The following is a 20,292-nucleotide window of genomic DNA, read 5'->3' on the forward strand; positions in this document are numbered from 1 at the left end:
GGCAGTGTGAGACTGGAGGCGGAAGTGAGCAACTGGAGGCGGCAGTGTGAGAATGGAGGCGGCATTGTGAGACTGGAGGCAGCAGTGTGCGACTGGAGGCGGCAGTGAGCGACTGGAGGCGGCAGTGAGCGACTGGAGGCAGCAGTGTGAGACTGGAGGCGGCAGTGTGAGACTGGAGGTGGCAGTGTGCGACTGGAGGTGGCAGTGTGAGACTGGATGTGGCAGTGTGAGACTGGAGGCGGAAGTGAGCGGAAGTGAGCAACTGGAGGCGGCAGTGTGAGAATGGAGGCGGCAGTGTGAGAATGGAGGCGGCATTGTGAGACTGGAGGCGGCAGTGTGAGACTGGAGGCAGCAGTGTGAGACTGGAGGCGGCAGTGTGAGACTGGAGGTGGCAGTGTGAGACTGGAGGCGGCAGTGTGAGACTGGAGGCGGCAGTGTGAGACTGGAGGTGGCAGTGTGAGACTGGAGGCGGAAGTGAGCAACTGGAGGCGGCAGTGTGAGAATGGAGGCGGCATTGTGAGACTGGAGGCGGCAGTGTGAGACTGGAGGCGGCAGTGTGAGACTGGAGGCAGCAGTGTGAGACTGGAGGAGGCAGTGTGAGACTGGAGGCGGCAGTTTCAGACTGGAGGCGGCAGTGTGAGACTGGAGGTGGCAGTGTGAATTTTTCTTGCTGCTGGTTTCAGGACCTGTCGGACCCTCTGATGGTGATGTTTGAACAGCCCGAAGAGCAGCAAGGTGTGACGGAGGAGAACACCTTTGAGGTGACGGAGGCCATTCCTGATGTCGAGCTGTTTGGTTTCAAAACCTTTACACACTCTATCCACGTTCTCAGTGGGGCGTAAGTCTTTCTGCTGCTTCATCAAGGAGGTGCAGGTGTGACAGAGCTGTCAGGTGACTCTTCTTCTTTGTCTTCCCAGGTGGGTAGCTTACTCTCATGTGGACTTCTCTGGGAGCCAGTACATCTTGGAAAAGGGCTTCTATAATAACTGTGCTGACTGGGGTTCTCAAGACATGCGGATCTGCTCGATCCAGCCCATCTTACTGGTGAGAACCAATCAGAACTTCAGAGTTCCAGTCAGAGTTCTCAGGTGGTTTTGTTCACGCTGTGTTATGTTTCAGGCTCCAACCGACAACTCCAGCTCCTCACCCGAGGTGAGGGTTTTATCCTGTTTTTGTTTTATCTTGTGTTACAAATTAAACTTCAGAATTTTGATCAAATACCTTTACCTCAGTCCTGACTGTTGTCCGTCCACCCATCCATTATCTTTAGCAGCTTCTTCCTTTCTGGGTTGGGGCGGGGGGCACTGGTGCCCATGTCCAATAGTCACTATGGACTATTGGACAGAATAGAGAATTTAGGTGGGGGACACCTGGACAGTTTGCAAACCTTTTTGAAATAAAGATGTGTTTAAAGATGAATCGCAGTTGAAGGAACATTAGTTTTTTGTTCTTCAGCGATAAACTAAAGATAAATCTGTCTCCGTTAGATCATTCTGTACTCTGAGCCTGACTTCCAGGGAGAGCAACTGGTCTTTTACCAGAACCAGGCTGTGCTGTTGGACAGGTTCATCACTAGGTCGTGTCGAGTGGTGAGAGGAAGGTGAGAACATGGAAGTGTGTCTGACAGTGTTTTAATGAGAAACTTGTGCAGGTACCTGAAAGATGTTCTGTGTTCCAGCTGGGTTCTGTATGAGAGCAAACAGTTCTCTGGTAACATGTACGTCCTGTCTGAAGATGATTACCCCAGTTTACCCAGTATGGGCTGCCCGTCCAGCTGCTCCATTGGCTCTGTGAAGTTGGTTCCCCTGGTGAGGAAGCTCCACACTCCAACACTCTGGGTACTGGGTTCTTCTGAACATTCATCTGTGTGTGCAGATGTTCTCGGTTCCCTCCATCTCTCTATTCAGCCTGGAAGGTCTGGAGGGTCGAGAGATTACCTCTGAGTCTGAGGTCATCAGTCTGCTCCAGGAGGGCTTCAACAACCATGTCCTGTCCGTCAGGGTCCACAGCGGCTGGTCTGTGTGTGTGTGTGTGTGTGTTTGTGTGTGTGTGCATGTGTGTAACAGTGTGTGTGTTTCTTCTGCTGTGCAGCTGGGTGTTGTGTGAACACAGTACCTATAGGGGGCGCCAATTCCTGCTGGAACCAATCGAACTCACCAACTGGCCCAAGTTCAGCTCTCTGCATACGATTGGCTCCATGTTCCCGGTCCGACAGGTCAGTTAATGAGTGTTGATCATAGCCAGCTGCAGTAAAGTCTATTTATGTGACCTTATAGGCTCAAAGCAGAAATCTAGCTGTAGAACCATCAGAACCTGTTCTGTTTCTTCAAACATGTTGACATTTGCTCCTGCAGAAGCGACACTTCTTCCGTGTGAGGAACAAAGAAAGCGGTCACTTCCTGTCGGTGCAGGGCGGGGTTGAAGAGATGAAATCTGGTCGGGTCGTGGTGACACGGGAGGTGGAACCTCTGAGTGACATTTGGTTCTACCAGGATGGACTGATTAAAAACAAGGTGACCATGAGTTAAAACTGCTCAGAACTTCAGTTCCGTTCATACTCAGATATTTGAACCTCTTTCTGAACTGCCTGTTCAGCCATATTACATCTGGAGATGATTTAGGATTAGATAGTTTTCTCAGACTTCCTGAAGTGCCCCATCGGTCAGACGTGAAAGTGTAATAGTTTTTAACAAAAAGGAACTTTAACCCATCCTTTTGTTCTGTTGCAGCTGTCCTCCACCATGTGTCTCCAAGTCATGGGGAACGTGGAGCCGGCAGCTAAAGTAGTTCTGTGGAACGAGACCCGGCAGCCGATCCAGACCTGGTCGGCCCAGATGACGGGCCTCATCAGCAGCCTAACATTCTCTGGGATGGTTCTGGATGTTAAAGGTAGTCCAGCTCTGAGGACAGAGTCATGGAAGTCTTAGTTTTTCTTCTTTACATTTGATTCTATTCATTTTATTTATATAGTTAAAATCACAACAAAGTTGTCTCAGGGTACTTTACAGGAACATTCACATACATAGAAAAGCCAATTAAGATAAAATTAAACTTTATTGAATTAGTAAAGTTCTCTATCTAAGGAAGCAGTAGACAAGTTGAATCTTGGCTTCGTTGCAGTCTCCCATCCTGAGCAAGCACAGTGGAGACAGTGGAAAGAAAAACTCCCTTTAACAGGAAGAAACCTCCAGCAGAACCAGCTCAGGACAAGAGGTCATCTGCTTTGACCTGCTGGTTTGAGAGGACAGGAAGGAGAGACAAACGAACACAGAATGATAGGTCCATGTATAGGTCCAGGTGTACCTGAAAGACAAAAACACGTTAGGATTGAAAAAATAATTACAAATACAAAACAGGTTGAGCAGAGTAAGTAAAGACAGTAGTAGAGTGAATAAGTGTGCTCAGTTTATCCTCCAACAGTCCAAGCCTATAGCAGCATAACTAAGGGACAGCTTGGGAAACCCAACCCAACCCTACCATAACTATAGGATTTATCAAAAAGGAAAGTCTTAATCCCAGTTTTAAAACTGGATAATGTGTCAGCTTCACGGACAGAAACTGGAAGTTGGTTCCACAAGAGAGGAGCCTGAGAACTGAAAGATCTTCCTCCCGTTCCGTTTTTGGAAACTCTAGGAACCACAAGTAAATCTGCAGCCTGAGAGCGAAGTGCTTTATTAGGAAAATATGGAACCATAAGGTCTGTAATATAAAATGGAACTAGGTTGTTGAGAGCTTTGTAGGTTAGAAGTAAGATTTTGAATTCTATTCTGGATTTGACAGGGAGCCAATGGAGAGAAGCTAAAACTGGAGAGAGATGATCTCTCCCAGTAACTCCAGTTAAGACTTTGGCAGCAGCATTTTGGATCAACTGAAGACGTTTTAAAGAAGTATTTGGACACCCAGATAATAAACCATTGCAACAGTCCAGTCTAGACGTGACAAATGCATGGACCAGTTTTTCTGCATCATCTTTAGATCAGATGTTTCTAATGTTAGTGATATTACGCAGGTGGAAGAAGGAGGTTCTAGTAACGTTTTTAATGTGGGGGATAAAAGACATGTCCTGATCAAAAATAACACCAAGATTTTTAACATTAGAGCTGGAGGACAGATTAACGCCATCTTCCAAAGTGCTCAGGTCCAAAAACCAAAACCTCAGTCTTGTCTGTGTTCAAAAGCAGAAAATTAAGGGTCATCCAGGTTTTTATGTCTTTAAGACATGCTTGTAGTCTAAGTAGCTGATTGAATTCATTGGGTTTAATGGACAAATAAAACTGTGTATCATCAGCATAACAATGAAAATGTATCCCATGCTGAAAAAAAGGTTTGTAGGCTCAGTCATCCAGGTAGATAACAGAAAAGGTTAAATTGTCATCTGGACCAGTTTTTTTAAGGGAGAAACATTTCCTCTTCCATCCGGAAGACTTCATCAGTCTGTGGCCTGCCTACCAGATCAGTCCCATCAATGAAGGCTACTGATTAACACGGTGTGATTTGTTTTGGTCCGGTCTGTTCTCTACTCTGTTGGCCATTTTAGTTAGCTTCTGCTGCTATTTGTATCTGTATTTCTATTTTATGTTTTCCTGTTCGCTGTGCATGTTTGTGTTTCTTTTGTACAGCACTTTGGTTGGCCTTGTTGCTGTTTTAAGTGCTATATAAATAAATTGGTATGGTATGGTATGGTATGATTTAACCTTTTTTATCCCATGCTGTTTAATAACTTTACCTAATGGAAGCATATATAAAGTAAAGAGTATTGGTTCAAGCACTGAGCCCTGAGGAACTCCATGACTTACTTTGGTGTATGATGAAGATTAATTATTTACACTTACAAACTGGAATCTATCAGACAAATATGGTTTAAACCATTTTAGAGCTGTTTCTGTAATTCCAACATCATATTCAAGTCTCTGTAGTAAAATATTGTTATCAACTGTATCAAATGCAGCACTGAGCTCTTTGTCATCTTTATGGTTATTTAAATCTGTTTTATTTAAATTATTTCACTATGTTTTATTCTTGTTCTTTTGTTCTGAAATATGTTTCATATTTTCATCCCAGATCAACAGAAGTGAACAGAAAAGTCAAAATAAAACACCAGATTTATATTTTATAGAATGAAGTCAAATCTATTTCCTGTGCATTTTTCTGGTGATTCCCTACCATTCCATTCTGGTGACTACTTTAGAGTCCAGATATGAGCTTGTAGCAGCAAAACCCATTAGACTGGGTTCCTCCTGATGATGTTTACTCCCCTCAGTAACATGTTCTGCTGGTCTCCTCAGGGGGCAGAACGTATGACCGGGAGCATGTGGTGGTGATGCCAGAGATGGACGAGACGCCAAGTCAGCAGTGGGACATCGAGCTGCTGTAGCCCTCCTCAGGGACAGGAACCTGAATGTTCCTCTAAAGCTCTGAGGAAGCTGTGATCCATCACGTGTGTCAGGAAGAATCCTGTCAGGCTCTGATGGACGTCCTCTTTCTTTTGAAGGCTGCAGGGAGCTGCCTCACCATCCTACAAGGACATGCATGTTTAGTTAAAAGACATGCTGAACTGCAGGATTTTACTTCCCTGAACATGAACACCATTGTTTAGTCATTTAACAACAGATAAGAGTCCAGACTGGACTCTGAGGGGTCCTGCCTGTGGTTTAAAGCAGGGAAAGAGAAGAAATTAGCAGAACCTGCTGCTGGTTTTGTTTTGAGTAGAACCTGGTCAAACATTGCAGATGTGTACAGCCTCATGTTTCTTTTTGTTCCACAGTTTTATTGATGCATAAACCTTTAAAAACTCTATTGGATACTATATTTACTGACGTTGTGAAAGAGGGCAGAGTTTTAATAGAATAAATCAAATTATTGTTATATTTGTGGGATCAGTTAAAAACATAAAATCAGAAGAATTTAAGGAAAGAATTTATCCAAATTGATTGATTTGAAGTGTTTCTGTCTGAATCAGTTCATTTATTAATAAAATACCAACTAAAGAGAAAGAAAAAGTCTTGTTTCTCAGAAGAGTCTCTTAAATTTTAAAATCAGAATAAGCTTTATTATCATTGCACCAAGATACAAGAACATGTACGTACAGTCGTCCGAAAGATGGGCGGAGAGCATGAAGCTGCTGCTTTAAAAAGCGCAGCCCTCTTATTCTTATTCAGAATATTTTGCTTAGATGAGAAAAGGGAAGAAAAAATGAGGAGAGACGGTGTAAAAAAGATCTTTCACGCCGTGTCCAAGACAGGGCACGGTTTGAGGCATAAAAGAAAACCTACCACAGCAAGGCAACATAAATAGACGTTATACATGAATATATAGGCCGGTGAAGACATTGAATTTCAAGGGAAAGTCATAGCATGTCCACGGCCTTGGGGAAGGGAGGGGTGAGGAGACAGTCAAAGCATCTTTGTTTTTTTCAAAACATGCCAGGAGGAGTTGAGATAAGTCCGCCGTCAAGGCCACAGTTTTGGGTCAGGTAGAACTTGTGAATTGCTGTTTCTGCCTTTTAAAGTCTCGCTGGTATATATTCCTCTGATGGAAACTTTAAACAGCCGAATTGATTCCTTAAAGCCTTAAAGCCGAGCTCACAGCTTCTCCAAGATTATTCCCACCTTCATGTGTGCTGCTAGAGAGTTCACAGTCCTGATAACAGCTGCACCAGCTCTCTGGCACCGCTGCACATAATTCAGTCTGAGTGCTGCCAAGCTTTGACACATCTACACAAATTTGTAGACAATCCAGAATTCACCAGCCAAACAGCAAAAAAAAACCTGTTGTCATCACAAATCCAATTTGTTTCCGTCGAGGTAAGAGTGTCCTCCTTACCCTGACTCCTGTCGGGAGAAGTTGATCAATTTTGTTGAGAGACCAGTTGATTCTTCAAATTAGGAAGATATGCAGGAAAAAAGAGAGGCTCTTTAAGGGTTCACAGGACGAAAGAGTGCAAGTGTGTGTGTGTGTGTGTGTGGGGGGGGGGGGGGGGTACAGATCGCCGGGAAAACACGTCTGACTTCACCGGAGTACAGAGAGAGAGGATAAAAAAGTTTGAATTTCTGAATTTATGCTCTAAAGGCATCTGTAGCAGAAGTATGGAGGAAGTTCAGTCCTCTGACCTTTCTCTGTTGCTTTTGAAATGACATTAAGCAACTGTCCTATGAGACAAACAAATGTCTTGTGAGACAAAACACCTGTCCTGTCAGACAAGCACCTGTCCTATGAGACAAGTACATGTTCTGTAAGACAAACACCTGTCCTGATTTGGAGGTGCTGATTCTCATCCCAGCCACTTCACACTTGGCAGCGAACCGCTCCAGTGAGAGATGAAGATTATGACATGATGACGCCAACAGGACCACATCATCTGAAAAGAGCAGAGATGGAATCCTGAGGCCACTGAACCGAAAACTCTCCGCCTACTGGCTGCACCGAGAAATTCTGTCCATAAAAGTTATGAACAGAATCGGTGACAACAGGCAGCCCTAGCGGAGTCCAACTCTCACCCTGAAGGGGTCCGACTTACTACCGGCAATGCGAATGAAACTCTCGCAACACTTGTATACGGACTGAACAGCCCATAACAACGGGCCCCCAATCCCATAATCACGGAGCTCCCCCCACAGTGTACCCCAAGGAACACGGTCGAATGCCTTCTCCAAATCCACAAAACACATGTAGACTGGATGGGCAAACTCCCATGACCCCTCGAGGACCCTAGTGAGGGTAAAGAGCTTGTTCAGTGTTCCAGGGCCAAGACGGAACCCACATTGTTCCTCCTGGATCTGAGGTTCAACCAACAATCGGACTCGCTTCTCCAGTACCTACCAGGGAGGCTACGGAGAGTGATGCCCCTGTAATTAGAGCACACCCTCGGGTCCCCATTTTGAAGAGGGGAACCACCACCACAGTCTGCCAATCCAGTGGCACTGCCCCCAATGTCCACGTGATGTTGCAAAGGTGTGTCAACCAAAACAGCCCCACTACATCCAGAGCCTTAAGGAAATCGGGGTGAATCTCATCTGCTCCAGGGAACCCTGCCGCCTCTGAGCTTTTTAACTACCTTGGTGAACTCTGCCACAGTTATGAACAGAACAACCCCAAAGTCACCAGACTCCGCTTACTCCATGGAAGACGTGCTGATAGGATTGAGAAGGTCAGAGAAGTATTCCTTCCACGTCCTGACGATATCACTGGTTGAAGTCAACAGCACCCCACCTTCAGAGTCAGAGAGTCAAGATTCTTTATTATCATTCGCACCTCATGTGGTACATGTGGTGGAGCGAAATTATGTACACAGGGTCCCATTTACATCCAACAATAAAAATGTGAAAGAAAAACAATGACCGCATCTTAGATATGAACTAAGAAAAACAACAACTAAAAATACACTAAGCACTAATAGCATTAAAACAGTACGTCGACCAGAAGCACGAGCATGAGCATGAGTCTGTGTGAGCAGATGAGCACGCATGAACACATCAACATGGAACAGCTCAGCAGCAACATGATGTGATTTTTCACAGTGATTCTCCTAGTTAGAGATTCATGAGTCTAACAGCTTCAGGGTAGAAGCTGTTCCTCAGTCTAGTGGTTCTACACTTAATGCTCCTCAACCTCCCTGAGAGGATTAGGGCAAAAAGTGTGTGTGCTGGGTGAGTGGGGTCCTTCATTTTCTAGAATTCTAAAAAAAGTTCTAGAATTGCGCCGCTCAAGGTGGCTGCGTGTTGGAGCAGCTCTGTTACGTTCATTCTGAGATTTTGCTTTTGGAAACTTTAATTCCTGGTATTCTGGATGTAAATCACATTTTTTGGATGATTGTTTCCTCTGGTATCAGATGCTGAGCAGCTGGAAGGATTTTTACTGAAACTTTTTTGGTTTTGGACATTTGTTATTATGCGTAACCATGGCAACAAGGCAGTTTTCTACAACAACAGCAGCTGATTAACATCTCAAAAGCTCAAATAATATCTCAACTATGGCCCCAACTCTCAAATGAGTTGAAAAGGATGTTCTGTGGATGCATTCTCATCTACCTGCCAGCTGTGCTCGGGTGCCTGATCACTGAGATCCTGGAACTAGCAGGAAACACGGTTCATGACAGCGGATAGACAGAATCGTCCCTCGGCACCTACAGTTGACTGTCCACAGCTATGAGGAGCTCAGCAGACTGCTGGGAGGAGTGGCCATCACTCTGGGAGGAGTTCTGCCCAGCATTCGGGCGGTCCTACAGTCCAGGGGAAGCGAGAGGCCAGCCGATTCTGGGTGGACGGATCGGACGGCATCTGCAGCCAGTTTCTTAGGATCCACTGTGGGATGGACCTTTACAAGAGATCCTTCCTGTCTGCAGCATCAGCATCTATAACATCTCTTAATGAAATGAGGATAACGAGTTACAACAACAAAATAATTTCCCTTTGGGATTAATAAAGTATTATTGAATTGAATTGAATGATGCAGGTGGCCCTCTTCCTGCATCTAGAGGTGTAAAAGTCTGTGATGGTGGGGAGACTGACTCAAACATCTTCTGTGCAGCCTTCACCACTCTGCAAAGCTTTTCTTTCTGCAGCTGTGCAGCCTCCATGCCACACGTTGATGCTGGAGCACAGGATGCTCTCCACTGCACACCTGTAGAAGGAGGTGAGGACTGAGCTTCCAGACCAGCTCGTCTCAGCCGTCTGAGGAAGTAGAGTCTCTGATGAGCTTTCTTCATCAGGCTGGTGGTGTTGTTGCTCCAGCTGAGGTTGTTGTTCAGGTGCACACCCAAGTACTTGTAGCTGGAGACCACTTCCACTGCAGATCCTCTTATGTTCAGGGGGGTGTAAATGTTTTTGTTCCTCCTGAAGTCCACGACCATCTCCTTTGTCTTCTTCACATTGATGTGAAGGTTATTCTCTCTGCACCAGCTCTCCAGGTGTTCCACCTCTTGCCTGTAGCTGGACTCATCATTGTTTGTCATGCATCCCACCACCACTGTATCATCTGCAAACTTTACAATGTGACAGCCTGGATGGGTAGCTGCACAATCATACGTGAGCAGAGTAAACAGGAGAGGGCTCAACACACATCCCTGAGGAGAGCCAGTGCTGAGGGTTATGGTGGAGGTGGAAAAGTTGTGGATCCTCACTGACTGTGGTCTTTTTGTTTATAAGTCTAGTACCCAGTTGCAAATGGATGGGCTTAGTCTTAATTTGAGTAGTTTGTCCATCAGGGTTTGGGGGATCATGGTGTTGAAGGCATATGTGAAGTCTACATATGGACATAAGAGTCTCTGCTCCAGGTGGTTGAGCGCAGTTTGGACTACAGAGAAGAGGGCATCCTCTGTTGATCGGTTCTCACGGTATGCATACTGATGAGGGTCCTCATTGATGTTGATGGTTGTTTTGATGTGAGTCATGACCAGTTTTTCAAAGCATTTAGTGACTATTGGAGTGAGGGCTACTGGCTGATAGTCATTCAGACCAGTCACTGTAGAGCTTTTTTTGATTACTTTATTAAACCTTTATTGAACCAGATAAAAACCCATTGAGTTCAAGACTTCTTTCACAAGGGTGACCTGGCCAAGAACATGCAGCAGCAGCACACATCATAAAAAACAAAACAAGTAGCAAGATTAGATGAAGACTTCAGAAATATATAAAAATATAAAACATACAGTATAGCAGTAAATTGCAATAATTGTAATAAATAATAATTTAAAACAATAATTTAAGATTTAAAACACAGGCATTGTTGACAAGATATCATTTGTCTTTTTTTTTTTTAACGTTCTCAAAGTAACAAGTTCTGTCAGTTTTCATTCAGCTTGCAAGGCATTCCAAGCTGAGGGGGTAGAAAAGCTAAAAGCTTTCTTGCCCTTTTCTGTTCGCACACGAGGAACATTAAGATGCGAACAGTCCTTAGAGCATAAGACATAACTACTGTCCATTCTTGGTATTTTTTTCTTCTTCTTTCGGCTGTGCCTTGCGTTAGGGGTCGCCACAGCGAACTAAGTCGCACAAAGACTTGGCAGTTATTTTAACTGCCGGATGTCCTTCCTGAAACAACCACAGACCACCGAGCTACCACAGCCCTCTGTGTGGAGCAGAGAGCTGCTATCTAGGACACCCAGAGGAGCAGATGGTGGGGGTTAAGGGCCTTGCTCAAGGGCCCAGAGTGGGATGAATGAGGGTGGGGGCAGGTGTGGGTGCTTCAACTACCCCACCCACATTATTGATGTTGTCGGTACCGGGGCTTGAACCGGCGATCTTCCGATCACAGGCCCACCTTCTCTAACCTCTGCGCCACCACTTCCCTTTCTGTCCATTCTTCATATAAAAGTACATAAATAATGTGGAAGCATGCCAATAAGAGACTTATAAACCAGAGTCATCCAACGCACATGTCGCCTGTTAAACAGGGAAGACATATTGGTTTTAAGATGGAGATCACAGTGATGAGTAAGGTAGCTACAACCAGTAATAAATCTTAATGCACAGTGGTACACTGGATTCTATGACTGTAGAAGCTGTTTGAAGCATAGCATCTCCATAGTCAAGTACTGGCAAAAAAAAAAGTAGCTGTGATCAAAAGCTTCCTTGCTCTAAGAGAGAAACATGATTTGTTTCTAAAAAAGAATCCAAGCTTCACCCTTAATTTGGAGATTAGGTGTTTCACATGAGATTTAAAAGAAAGTTCCTTGTCGATAATTAAGCCCAGGTACTTATAACTGGAGACTCTCTTTCTCAAGAACTTTACCTTGGGCAGTTTTTATTAGAGGGATATTCTCCAATGGGACGGATAAATTTGAAAAAAAACAACAACATTAATTTAGATTTATCAGCATTTAAGACCAATTTTAGTTGTTCAAGACAAATCTGCACCTCATCAAAAGCAGCCTGTAAGAATTTAAGTGCCTTTCACAGTTACTAATAAATGTTCTATTAGAGAAGCCTTATACACTTATGCATGCTCACAACCACACACAAATAGAAGCAGGGATGTTTATGTAGGCTTTATATGTAGATATATAGATATGTATGTGAGTGTATATTCATGTGTATGTATGTATGTATGTATGTATATAGGCGTAGGTATGGGTATATATATTTATGGAAACTTACTGCAAAGCCATGAATATTTTAAGTTCTTTATACATATGTATTTTGTTGCTGTGTTTTGTCATGTTCTTTGCAGGTGAACAGACAGTGGCCGGGTGTTTTGCCGTGTGCTCTCTTTGTGTATATCTCTTATATTTTGGAGTCTTACTTTGTCTTTTCTTTCTTTCTATCCTATTAAAAAAAAAAAAAAACTACACTAGATAGTCACTATAATAAATATTTCATAATAATGGTGTGGAGAGGATGGCTGTAAGGGGAGAAGGGAGGCCATCACAAAAAAAAAAAAAAAAGAATTTAAGTTCCTGAGCAATTGAATTTGAACAATAATAAATTACACAATCATCAGCATAAAAGTGGTAGGAGGCATTTTACAAATTTTCACACAGTGCAGTAATGTAAATTGTAAATAAGATGGGCCCCAAGACAGAGCCCTGGGGTACGCCCTTTTTTACTTTAAGAAAACTTGCGCTTACTCCAGCCATCTGTACACACTGTGTCCTATTTGCCAAATTATCTCCAAACCAGTAAGATGCTTCTTTAGAGATGCCCAGATTGAGAAGAATTTTTTACCAGGATAGTGTGATCCATCGTATCAAATGCCTTGGATAAATCAATAAATAATCAAATGCCTTGGATAAATCAATAAATAATCAAATGCTTTGGATAAATCAATAAACAATCAAAGGCCTTGGATAAATCAATAAATAATCAAATGCCTTGGATAAATCAATAAATAATCAAATGCTTTGGATAAATCAATAAACAATCAAATGCCTTGGATAAATCAATAAATAATCAAATGCCTTGGATAAATCAATAAATAATCAAATGCTTTGGATAAATCAATAAACAATCAAAGGCCTTGGATAAATCAATAAACAATCAAAGGCCTTGGATAAATCAATAAACAATCAAATGCCTTGGATAAATCAATAAACAATCAAATGCTTTGGATAAATCAATAAACAATCAAATGCCTTGGATAAATCAATAAACAATCAAATGCCTTGGATAAATCAATAACCAATCAAAGGCCTTGGATAAATCGATAAACAATCAAAGGCCTTGGATAAATCAATAAACAATCAAAGGCCTTGGATAAATCAATAAACAATCAAAGGCCTTGGATAAATCAATAAATCAAATGCCTTGGATAAATCAATAAACAATCAAAGGCCTTGGATAAATCGATAAACAATCAAAGGCCTTGGATAAATCAATAAACAATCAAAGGCCTTGGATAAATCAATAAACAGAGCACAGCAAACCTTTCTAGAATCCTGTGCCTCAAACATCATGTAAAACTTTTAGAGCAGCACTTACAGTGCTATGCTGCTTCCTAAAACCGGACTGAAAAGGATTTAAAAGATTATTTGTTTCTAAGAATTCTAAAAAAGTTCAATCTGGTCCTCTGGACATTCAAAAAAACAAAACAAAGCAAATCAATTTGTTGTTTTGCTTTGTTTTGTTTTTTTGAATGTCCAGAGGACCAGATTGAACTTTTTTACATTTTTCTACCTGGATTATTGAGCATGCATGAGGATATTTTTCTAAGAATTAATTCAGTTGATCACAGACCAACTTTTCAAACACATTTGCTAAAACACATAATTTACAGATGGGTCTATAATTGTTCACGATTGACGGCTCACCTCCTTTTAATAATGGAAGAACCAATGCAGATTTCCAAACTTCAGGAACTTTGTTTGTGATGAGGCTTAGATTAAAAATACAAGTTAAAGGCTCATCACTCAAATCAGCAGCTAGTTTTAGAAAGAAAGGTTCCAGACCATCCGGACCAGCTGATTTTTTGGAGTCCAGTTTTTGTAGTGCACCACGTACTTCAGAGAGACATACCTGTGTAAAGTGACAAACATTTTCAGCAGGTTTAGAGCTAGCAGGTACAGTTTTTTCTACTGCTGGATCACTATTAGATGAATTAAATAAGTCCCCTGCTGCAGCGAAATGTTCATTAAAATAATTTAACATGGCGCATTTATCAGTCAGATTTACGGAGTCTTTGACCAAGAAGTTTGGCATTTCACTAGAAGGCAGACCACCAGAAACTGATCTCACAGTATTCCAAAACTTCTTGGGATCATTTAGATTTTTGGTGGTTTCTGATTAATAAAATTCAGATTTAGATCTTTTAATTTTAGAGGTACATTCATTGTGAAGCTGACAAAAATTAGAGGAAGGAAGAGGAAGACCCAGGACACGCTGGAGGGACTATGTTTCTCAGCTGGCCTGGGAACGCCTCGGGATTCCCCCAGAAGAGCTGGCCCAAGTGGCTGGGGAGAGGGAAGTCTGGGCCTCCCTACTTAGGCTGCTACCCCCGCGACCCGACCCCGGATAAGCGGAAGAAAATGGATGGATGGATGGATGGACAAAAATTAATTCAGTCACCCTCTAATTTTGTTTTTCTAGCCTTAGCCAATGCGTGATCTCTCTGTCTGAGGAAACAACCAATTTCAGTGGAAAATCAGGAGTTATTTTGCTCCTTTATCCTGAATTTACGCAGAGGTGCATGTTTGTGTATTACCTTTAAAAATTCATCTTTAAAAAATGTCCATGCCAACTCGGCATCATCAAAGAGAGAGATTCATTTCCACTCAGTTTTAGCCAGATCATGCAGAAAAGCCTGCTCATGAAAATGCTTAAAGTCTCTTTTCAAAAGTATTTGTGGTTTAACTTTGGAAAGTTTGGCATTTCTGACAACCGTAATTGCACAGTGGTCACTCAAATCATTCCCAAAAACACCAACATCTGTGAACTTGTGAGGGACATTTGTTATTATTACATCAAGAAGTGATGATTTAGCAATTTTTTTATGTTAGGTCGGGTATGGCTATCTATTAGTTGACTTAGATTGTGTGAGTCACAAATAGGTTTTAGGCTATCTGAGGCTGATGACGACCAGTCAAGGTTTAAGTCGCCCACTCACACATCACTTCCGGTGAGCGAACTCTGGTGCATCCTGGCTGCCGCTGCTCGTCGTGCTTTTTTAAATTTTTCTGTTTTATTTAGTCGTTCCTGCCTTTTCCACTATACCAAGTCTCTGATCCATCTCAATACCAACCATGCGGTTCATTATGATTTACCTGCTGCCTGCTCTGCTTTAGACTCTCCAGCTGCTCATCCACCACCACCCGGTGTCTGGCCTTCTCCATTACTCAGCGGTCGAGCTCCTTCGCCTTGGTTTCCTACCATTCGTGCCGCCTGTGCTCCCTCTTCAGGACATTGCCTTCCATCCTCGCCGGAGGTACATTCACCGTGGCTCCCGCCGTAGACTCCACGCTGACAAGTCTAACCCCATAAACTCCATCTGGTCTGACTCTCACAATATCTGTCACGGAATACAGTTTAATTTGCTTGCCACATCACGTAGAAAGGCATTTGAAGCACCGTCTCATATTTCCTAACACGTCAGTCCACATAAGATCCACTGAGATCACACTTAGTCACGCCCCCTCATACACTGACAAGTTGAGCTCCCCTTCTGCGAAGGTGGAGTCTTAGGACCCTATAAATGATTGACACAGGACATCGGGGCTCTTCTTCCGGGTCTGTGAACGCGTCGCAGACTGGAAAGTCCAGCGCTGTAAATTGTAATCTTTTCCTGCCTTTTTAATATAATTGATAAAACTTAATTGACGTTTCCTTGATTTATTGATTAGTATGAGTTTCCACTTCTGAGGGAGGTTCGAGCCGGGGGGAAAGACGTGGGCTGGAGGTGATTTCTGGGTCCGGTGGGCCGCAGCCAGCACCCGTCTTTAACAGTTGGTGCCGAAACCGGTCTTCCGTTTTTAGAAGTGGTGGCTCGTTTCTTATTATTTAATGGAGGCACAGCGGCAGGTAACCGAGTCGGAGCAGCCAGCTTTTTAACATGAGGTAAGCAGAAACATGTTAAATTGAATTTCTGTGTATCCCTTAAGGACTGACAGGCTGCTCTGTTTTCGGTTCGGTGCACACAGTTTAGTGAAGTTAAAGGCAATAGAACATTAGTTTAATACGTGATTTTGTGAGTGTATTTATCGGACGTAACAATTTATATACGTAACGTTTTTTTTCTCCTGGGCGCGCAGGGAGCAAGCCAGAAGCATTAGCAACAACACTAACCGGAAGTGGTCTGCGAGCGTTATGAACAAGCAAAACATTAATTTTTCTTTAAAATTTAAGCTTCGTCCAGTTGCTTAAATGCCCGTATATGAATTATCGTTTGTTTATTGAAGAGATTCAGAGGATACGACGTGGCTAACAGTTTAAAGCCCCACGTAAAAATTGTGGCGTCATTTTTGCTGACGTTAGAATCTTTATGAGAAATGTGCTCAGTCCGAAAGATGTTCCAGGTGTAATTCCCCGTCGCTGTTTATCAATCAACCTTTATTTCTACAGGTAAATCCCATTGAGCCTCGAGGACTCATTTACAAGAGAGACCTGATTTCAACAAAGAAAGATGACAACAATGGACAACAGCAACAACAAAACAGTTATAAAAAAGCATACTAAAGTTGTTTTTTTTTTGTTTTTTTTAACATATAGGATGGCTAAAAGGAAAAGGTAACAAAACAAAACAAAAAAAAACAGCTAGATTCCAAGACAAATGTAGAAAACTAAAAACAGGAACATGTCTGCATTGGTCCCTGCCAGGAGTCCAACAGATTCTTAAAGACACTTAGAGAGGTCAAAGGTCGAGAGCTTCATTCCAGGAAACAGGAGCGGAGTAGGAGAAGGCCCTTTTACCTAGTTCAGTCCTCATTGAGGGAACACTGCAGGTAATAATGTCCTGAGAGCGCACTCCGTAGCTGCACTCATTAGAAACACATTAAAACTTGGACGTCTGGACAGCGTCAAGAGGTGGGTCATGTGACAGTTCGAAGAAAAACTACTGGGTTTTTTGGGTACCTGTGGGGAGAATTTGCTACCTCCTCGAAAAAATTGATGGCCTTAGAGTTCTGTTTACCATAGCCTCCTTAGGTCTGTAGCAAAGACATACAGACTGGCCAGCTGTGCACCCCCGGGTGACGTAGCTGTTTATATATATATATATATTTATATATATATATATATATATTTTTTTTTTTATATACGTTTTTATCTTGTCTATTTTCGGTCGGGGCTACGCTACCTGGTACGGAAGAATATTTAAAGTACACCAATATTTAGATGATCCCTAGGAAGAATCTAGAAGAGGTACCTAAAAGAAGAATATATGGATGGTTAAGATAAGGATAATTAGAAATCTTTAGAACAGGCAGAGAGGGACAGCTTCAGATTATTTTCATGGTCCAAAGAGAGTAAAACGTTTTTGCTGGATTGGAGTTTTGCAGATGAGGATATGGATTTATTAAAGTTGAGAGACAGATAGCTTTTTAGAATAGGCAGTGAGGGAAATATGTTTTTTGTAAGTTGAGGGACAGACAAGAACCTTAGTTAGGCAGGAATAGGGAAATATAACATTGTAAATGTCATGTATATTTGTTGCATGATTGATGTTAGAATGTGAGTGTCTGCTGTATCAATGATAGTGTATGTTTGTTAATGTAGAACTGATATGGGTTACTTTACAGATATTGATAAGAGTGAAAACCGTAATATCAACAGCTGCCTAGTACAAGGTCACTTAATAACAGCAAATGTACACAGACTTATAAAACCTAAGGCGGAGGGAATCATCAAACATCAGGCATAAAATTGGTAAGTGACTTTTTATAGTAACATGATTTTATTTAAATAACTTTTAAAGACCAACAGGTACAGTTCAAACTGGGAGCCCAGACAGAAAACAGAAATCTCCGCACTCAAGTTGATGTGAGTAGATGAACACACAAAGACCTTTTCTCTGAAGATAATGTGACAAGTCAAGGATGTTTTTCATTTACCACGGTCTCGTGTGTGGATCATAGTGTCGTTGTGTCTGGAACAGAGACAGACTGGAGCCTGGTCGCCTAGATAAACAGGACAACTACCAGTGTCGTCTGACCTTGTTTTTCATTTTTCTAGCAAAATTTAGTAGTATTACAGGTGAAAGTGAATTAAATCAATGAGGAAACTCGAACACGTCTGTGAAATTAAACCAACCAGGGTAAAAGTATTTGGGGAATATTGTGATAAATGTATTAGTAGATTAGAAACAGTTATAATGGCATATTTCTATAAAAGTTGTGTCCTTGACAGAGAACTTTCTTTATATATTAGTTATTTATCAAAAGTATTAAACTTAAAAGAGAAACAGTGATAAATCTAAGGTGTAGACTGAAAAACATTAAATAAAAATACACTAGTGGAATAAAACCATTCTTATGAAAGTCCCTCAGAGACAGAAGGATTATTTAAGATGGGGAAACAATTCTAGATTATAGTAAACATTTAAGATAACTGATTGATGGGGATGAGAAACTATCTAACTTGCTATGAGTATGTTACTTGAACAATCTAGTAACCAAAAAATATATATGAATGTCATGGGATAATGTTATGATAAATGAGATTGACATATCTAATAAGTATTAGACATTTGATAATTTTGTTATTAACCTTGTGGTGTCCAGTAAAAACAGGGATAACCATGATATTTGTGCCTTTATCTGTAGAATGAGAGAGTTTGCAGGCCGTCATGACAAGAACCATCATGATTTAACCTTGCATTATTAGATTGGATCATGTGCGCATAATTAATCTTCCATGGTACATTTTTATCTGTGTAAATACAAGATCCTTTTTTGCTGTTTACTTGTGTTTTATGATTTTATAATATTTATCTTCAATTTGAATTGTTTTGTTATTGACATACATGTGTAATGATCAATGCTATGAAACTTCACCTGAGGTGGAATGCTGAGGTGTTTCTTATTTTTATTAAATAAAATTGCAGGGTCTGTTGGAGGTGATGACAGCCCATCTGGACTCAGGCGAGGTGGAGAGTAGAAAATTATATTTAAACATTTGAATTATTCATTAAAAGTTGCATAAATAAATAACATGTATACTATTTAGGTTAAGCAACACTGGTTCATGCGAGGATTGATAATGGAGCTGTGTAAGTTTGGGTTTTTAATTTCAGGTAATAAAAGTATTAATCGTTTTATTCCTCTCACAGACAAAACACATGCATGTTAGGATTTGAGGTGCAGGGCCTCCTTAGCAAAGTTAGGCCTCCTTTGCTGGGGATGTCTGGTGATATACAAAGGTATTTGCCTGGTTAAATAGAAGTCATGTTCAAAAACACACACATGTATATACACACACACACACACACACACACACACACACACACACATATATATATATATACACACACACAGAGTGCTTGATACTTTACAGAGACGGAAAGACGTAGTCTTTTCAGACAAACTATATGTTAAAATGTACCCCAGTGAAGATTCACCTTCAAGTAATTGACAGATAAACGGGTCGACCTTTAAATTATGGATAGTTTTAAATGGTAATACAAGCCGACATTAACTATGGGATTTGACAGAATGTCTTGAAGGAGTCATGATGAGAGCTGGGATTGTCTCACAGCAAGTGCCCTGCAGTTTAAGATAGTCTTAGTGTTACATTAAAGAAATACAGATTAAAATTGGTAATGTAATGTTTTCAAAAGAGAAATTTTCACTTCACCGGTGCCTGTCCCTTTAAAAAATAACTGGTTAAAAAAGATTATGTTTGAGGATTATTTAAAGGATGTGATTTGGATATCTAAAACAACATTAACCCTTCACAGGTCTCTGGAGTGATGCTGAACTAAAATAACTACTGTGAATGCTTTTTAGAACTGTTAACTATAAATTGCTTCAGCAGGGATGGATGGCTGTATACCCCCCACACCCCACCCCACCACCACCCATGTTTTCTCTCTACAGGAGATGCCATAAGGAGAATTGAGAACCTAAACTGTAAACTAGGCAGATGGGACAACCAGTGAGATATCAGAGTGTTATGGATGACTGAATCCTTTGTACAAGTAAATATCGATAATCAGGAAAGACACAATTCATGATTTTAAGTAAAGACTATTGATTTTTCTATAATGAGATAAGCTAAATTACAGAGGTTGTTTTGGATAATGAATTAGGCTGGAATATTGTATATGATATAAGGAGCAAAATCTTTGCTAGATATTTTACTTGTAAATCACTTAAAATGTTCAGTGACAGAGTTACAGGCAGATTAAATCAAATCTATAGCAGTGTTTTCATCT

The 20,292-nt window shown here is 41.5% G+C and overlaps 1 protein-coding gene across 1 annotated transcript in view; it reads left to right on the plus strand.

Moving 5' to 3' along the window:
* The window catches only part of LOC119425559 (beta/gamma crystallin domain-containing protein 1), an 84,037-nt gene extending 77,957 nt beyond the window's left edge, over nucleotides 1–6,080 (plus strand). The window contains exons 15-24 of the mRNA XM_037693085.1: nucleotides 684–838; nucleotides 918–1,044; nucleotides 1,120–1,152; nucleotides 1,488–1,600; nucleotides 1,679–1,808; nucleotides 1,876–2,015; nucleotides 2,092–2,215; nucleotides 2,355–2,513; nucleotides 2,730–2,889; nucleotides 5,286–6,080. Coding sequence (XP_037549013.1) covers nucleotides 684–838; nucleotides 918–1,044; nucleotides 1,120–1,152; nucleotides 1,488–1,600; nucleotides 1,679–1,808; nucleotides 1,876–2,015; nucleotides 2,092–2,215; nucleotides 2,355–2,513; nucleotides 2,730–2,889; nucleotides 5,286–5,374 — 1,230 coding nt within the window. The 3' untranslated portion in view covers nucleotides 5,375–6,080. The remainder of the gene's footprint in view (nucleotides 1–683; nucleotides 839–917; nucleotides 1,045–1,119; nucleotides 1,153–1,487; nucleotides 1,601–1,678; nucleotides 1,809–1,875; nucleotides 2,016–2,091; nucleotides 2,216–2,354; nucleotides 2,514–2,729; nucleotides 2,890–5,285) is intronic.
* Nucleotides 6,081–20,292: the final 14,212 nt, after the last annotated feature.

This window comes from Nematolebias whitei, chromosome 19 (assembly GCF_014905685.2).
Source record: "Nematolebias whitei isolate Nwh7 chromosome 19, NemWhi1, whole genome shotgun sequence".
Classification (NCBI taxonomy): domain Eukaryota; kingdom Metazoa; phylum Chordata; class Actinopteri; order Cyprinodontiformes; family Rivulidae; genus Nematolebias; species Nematolebias whitei.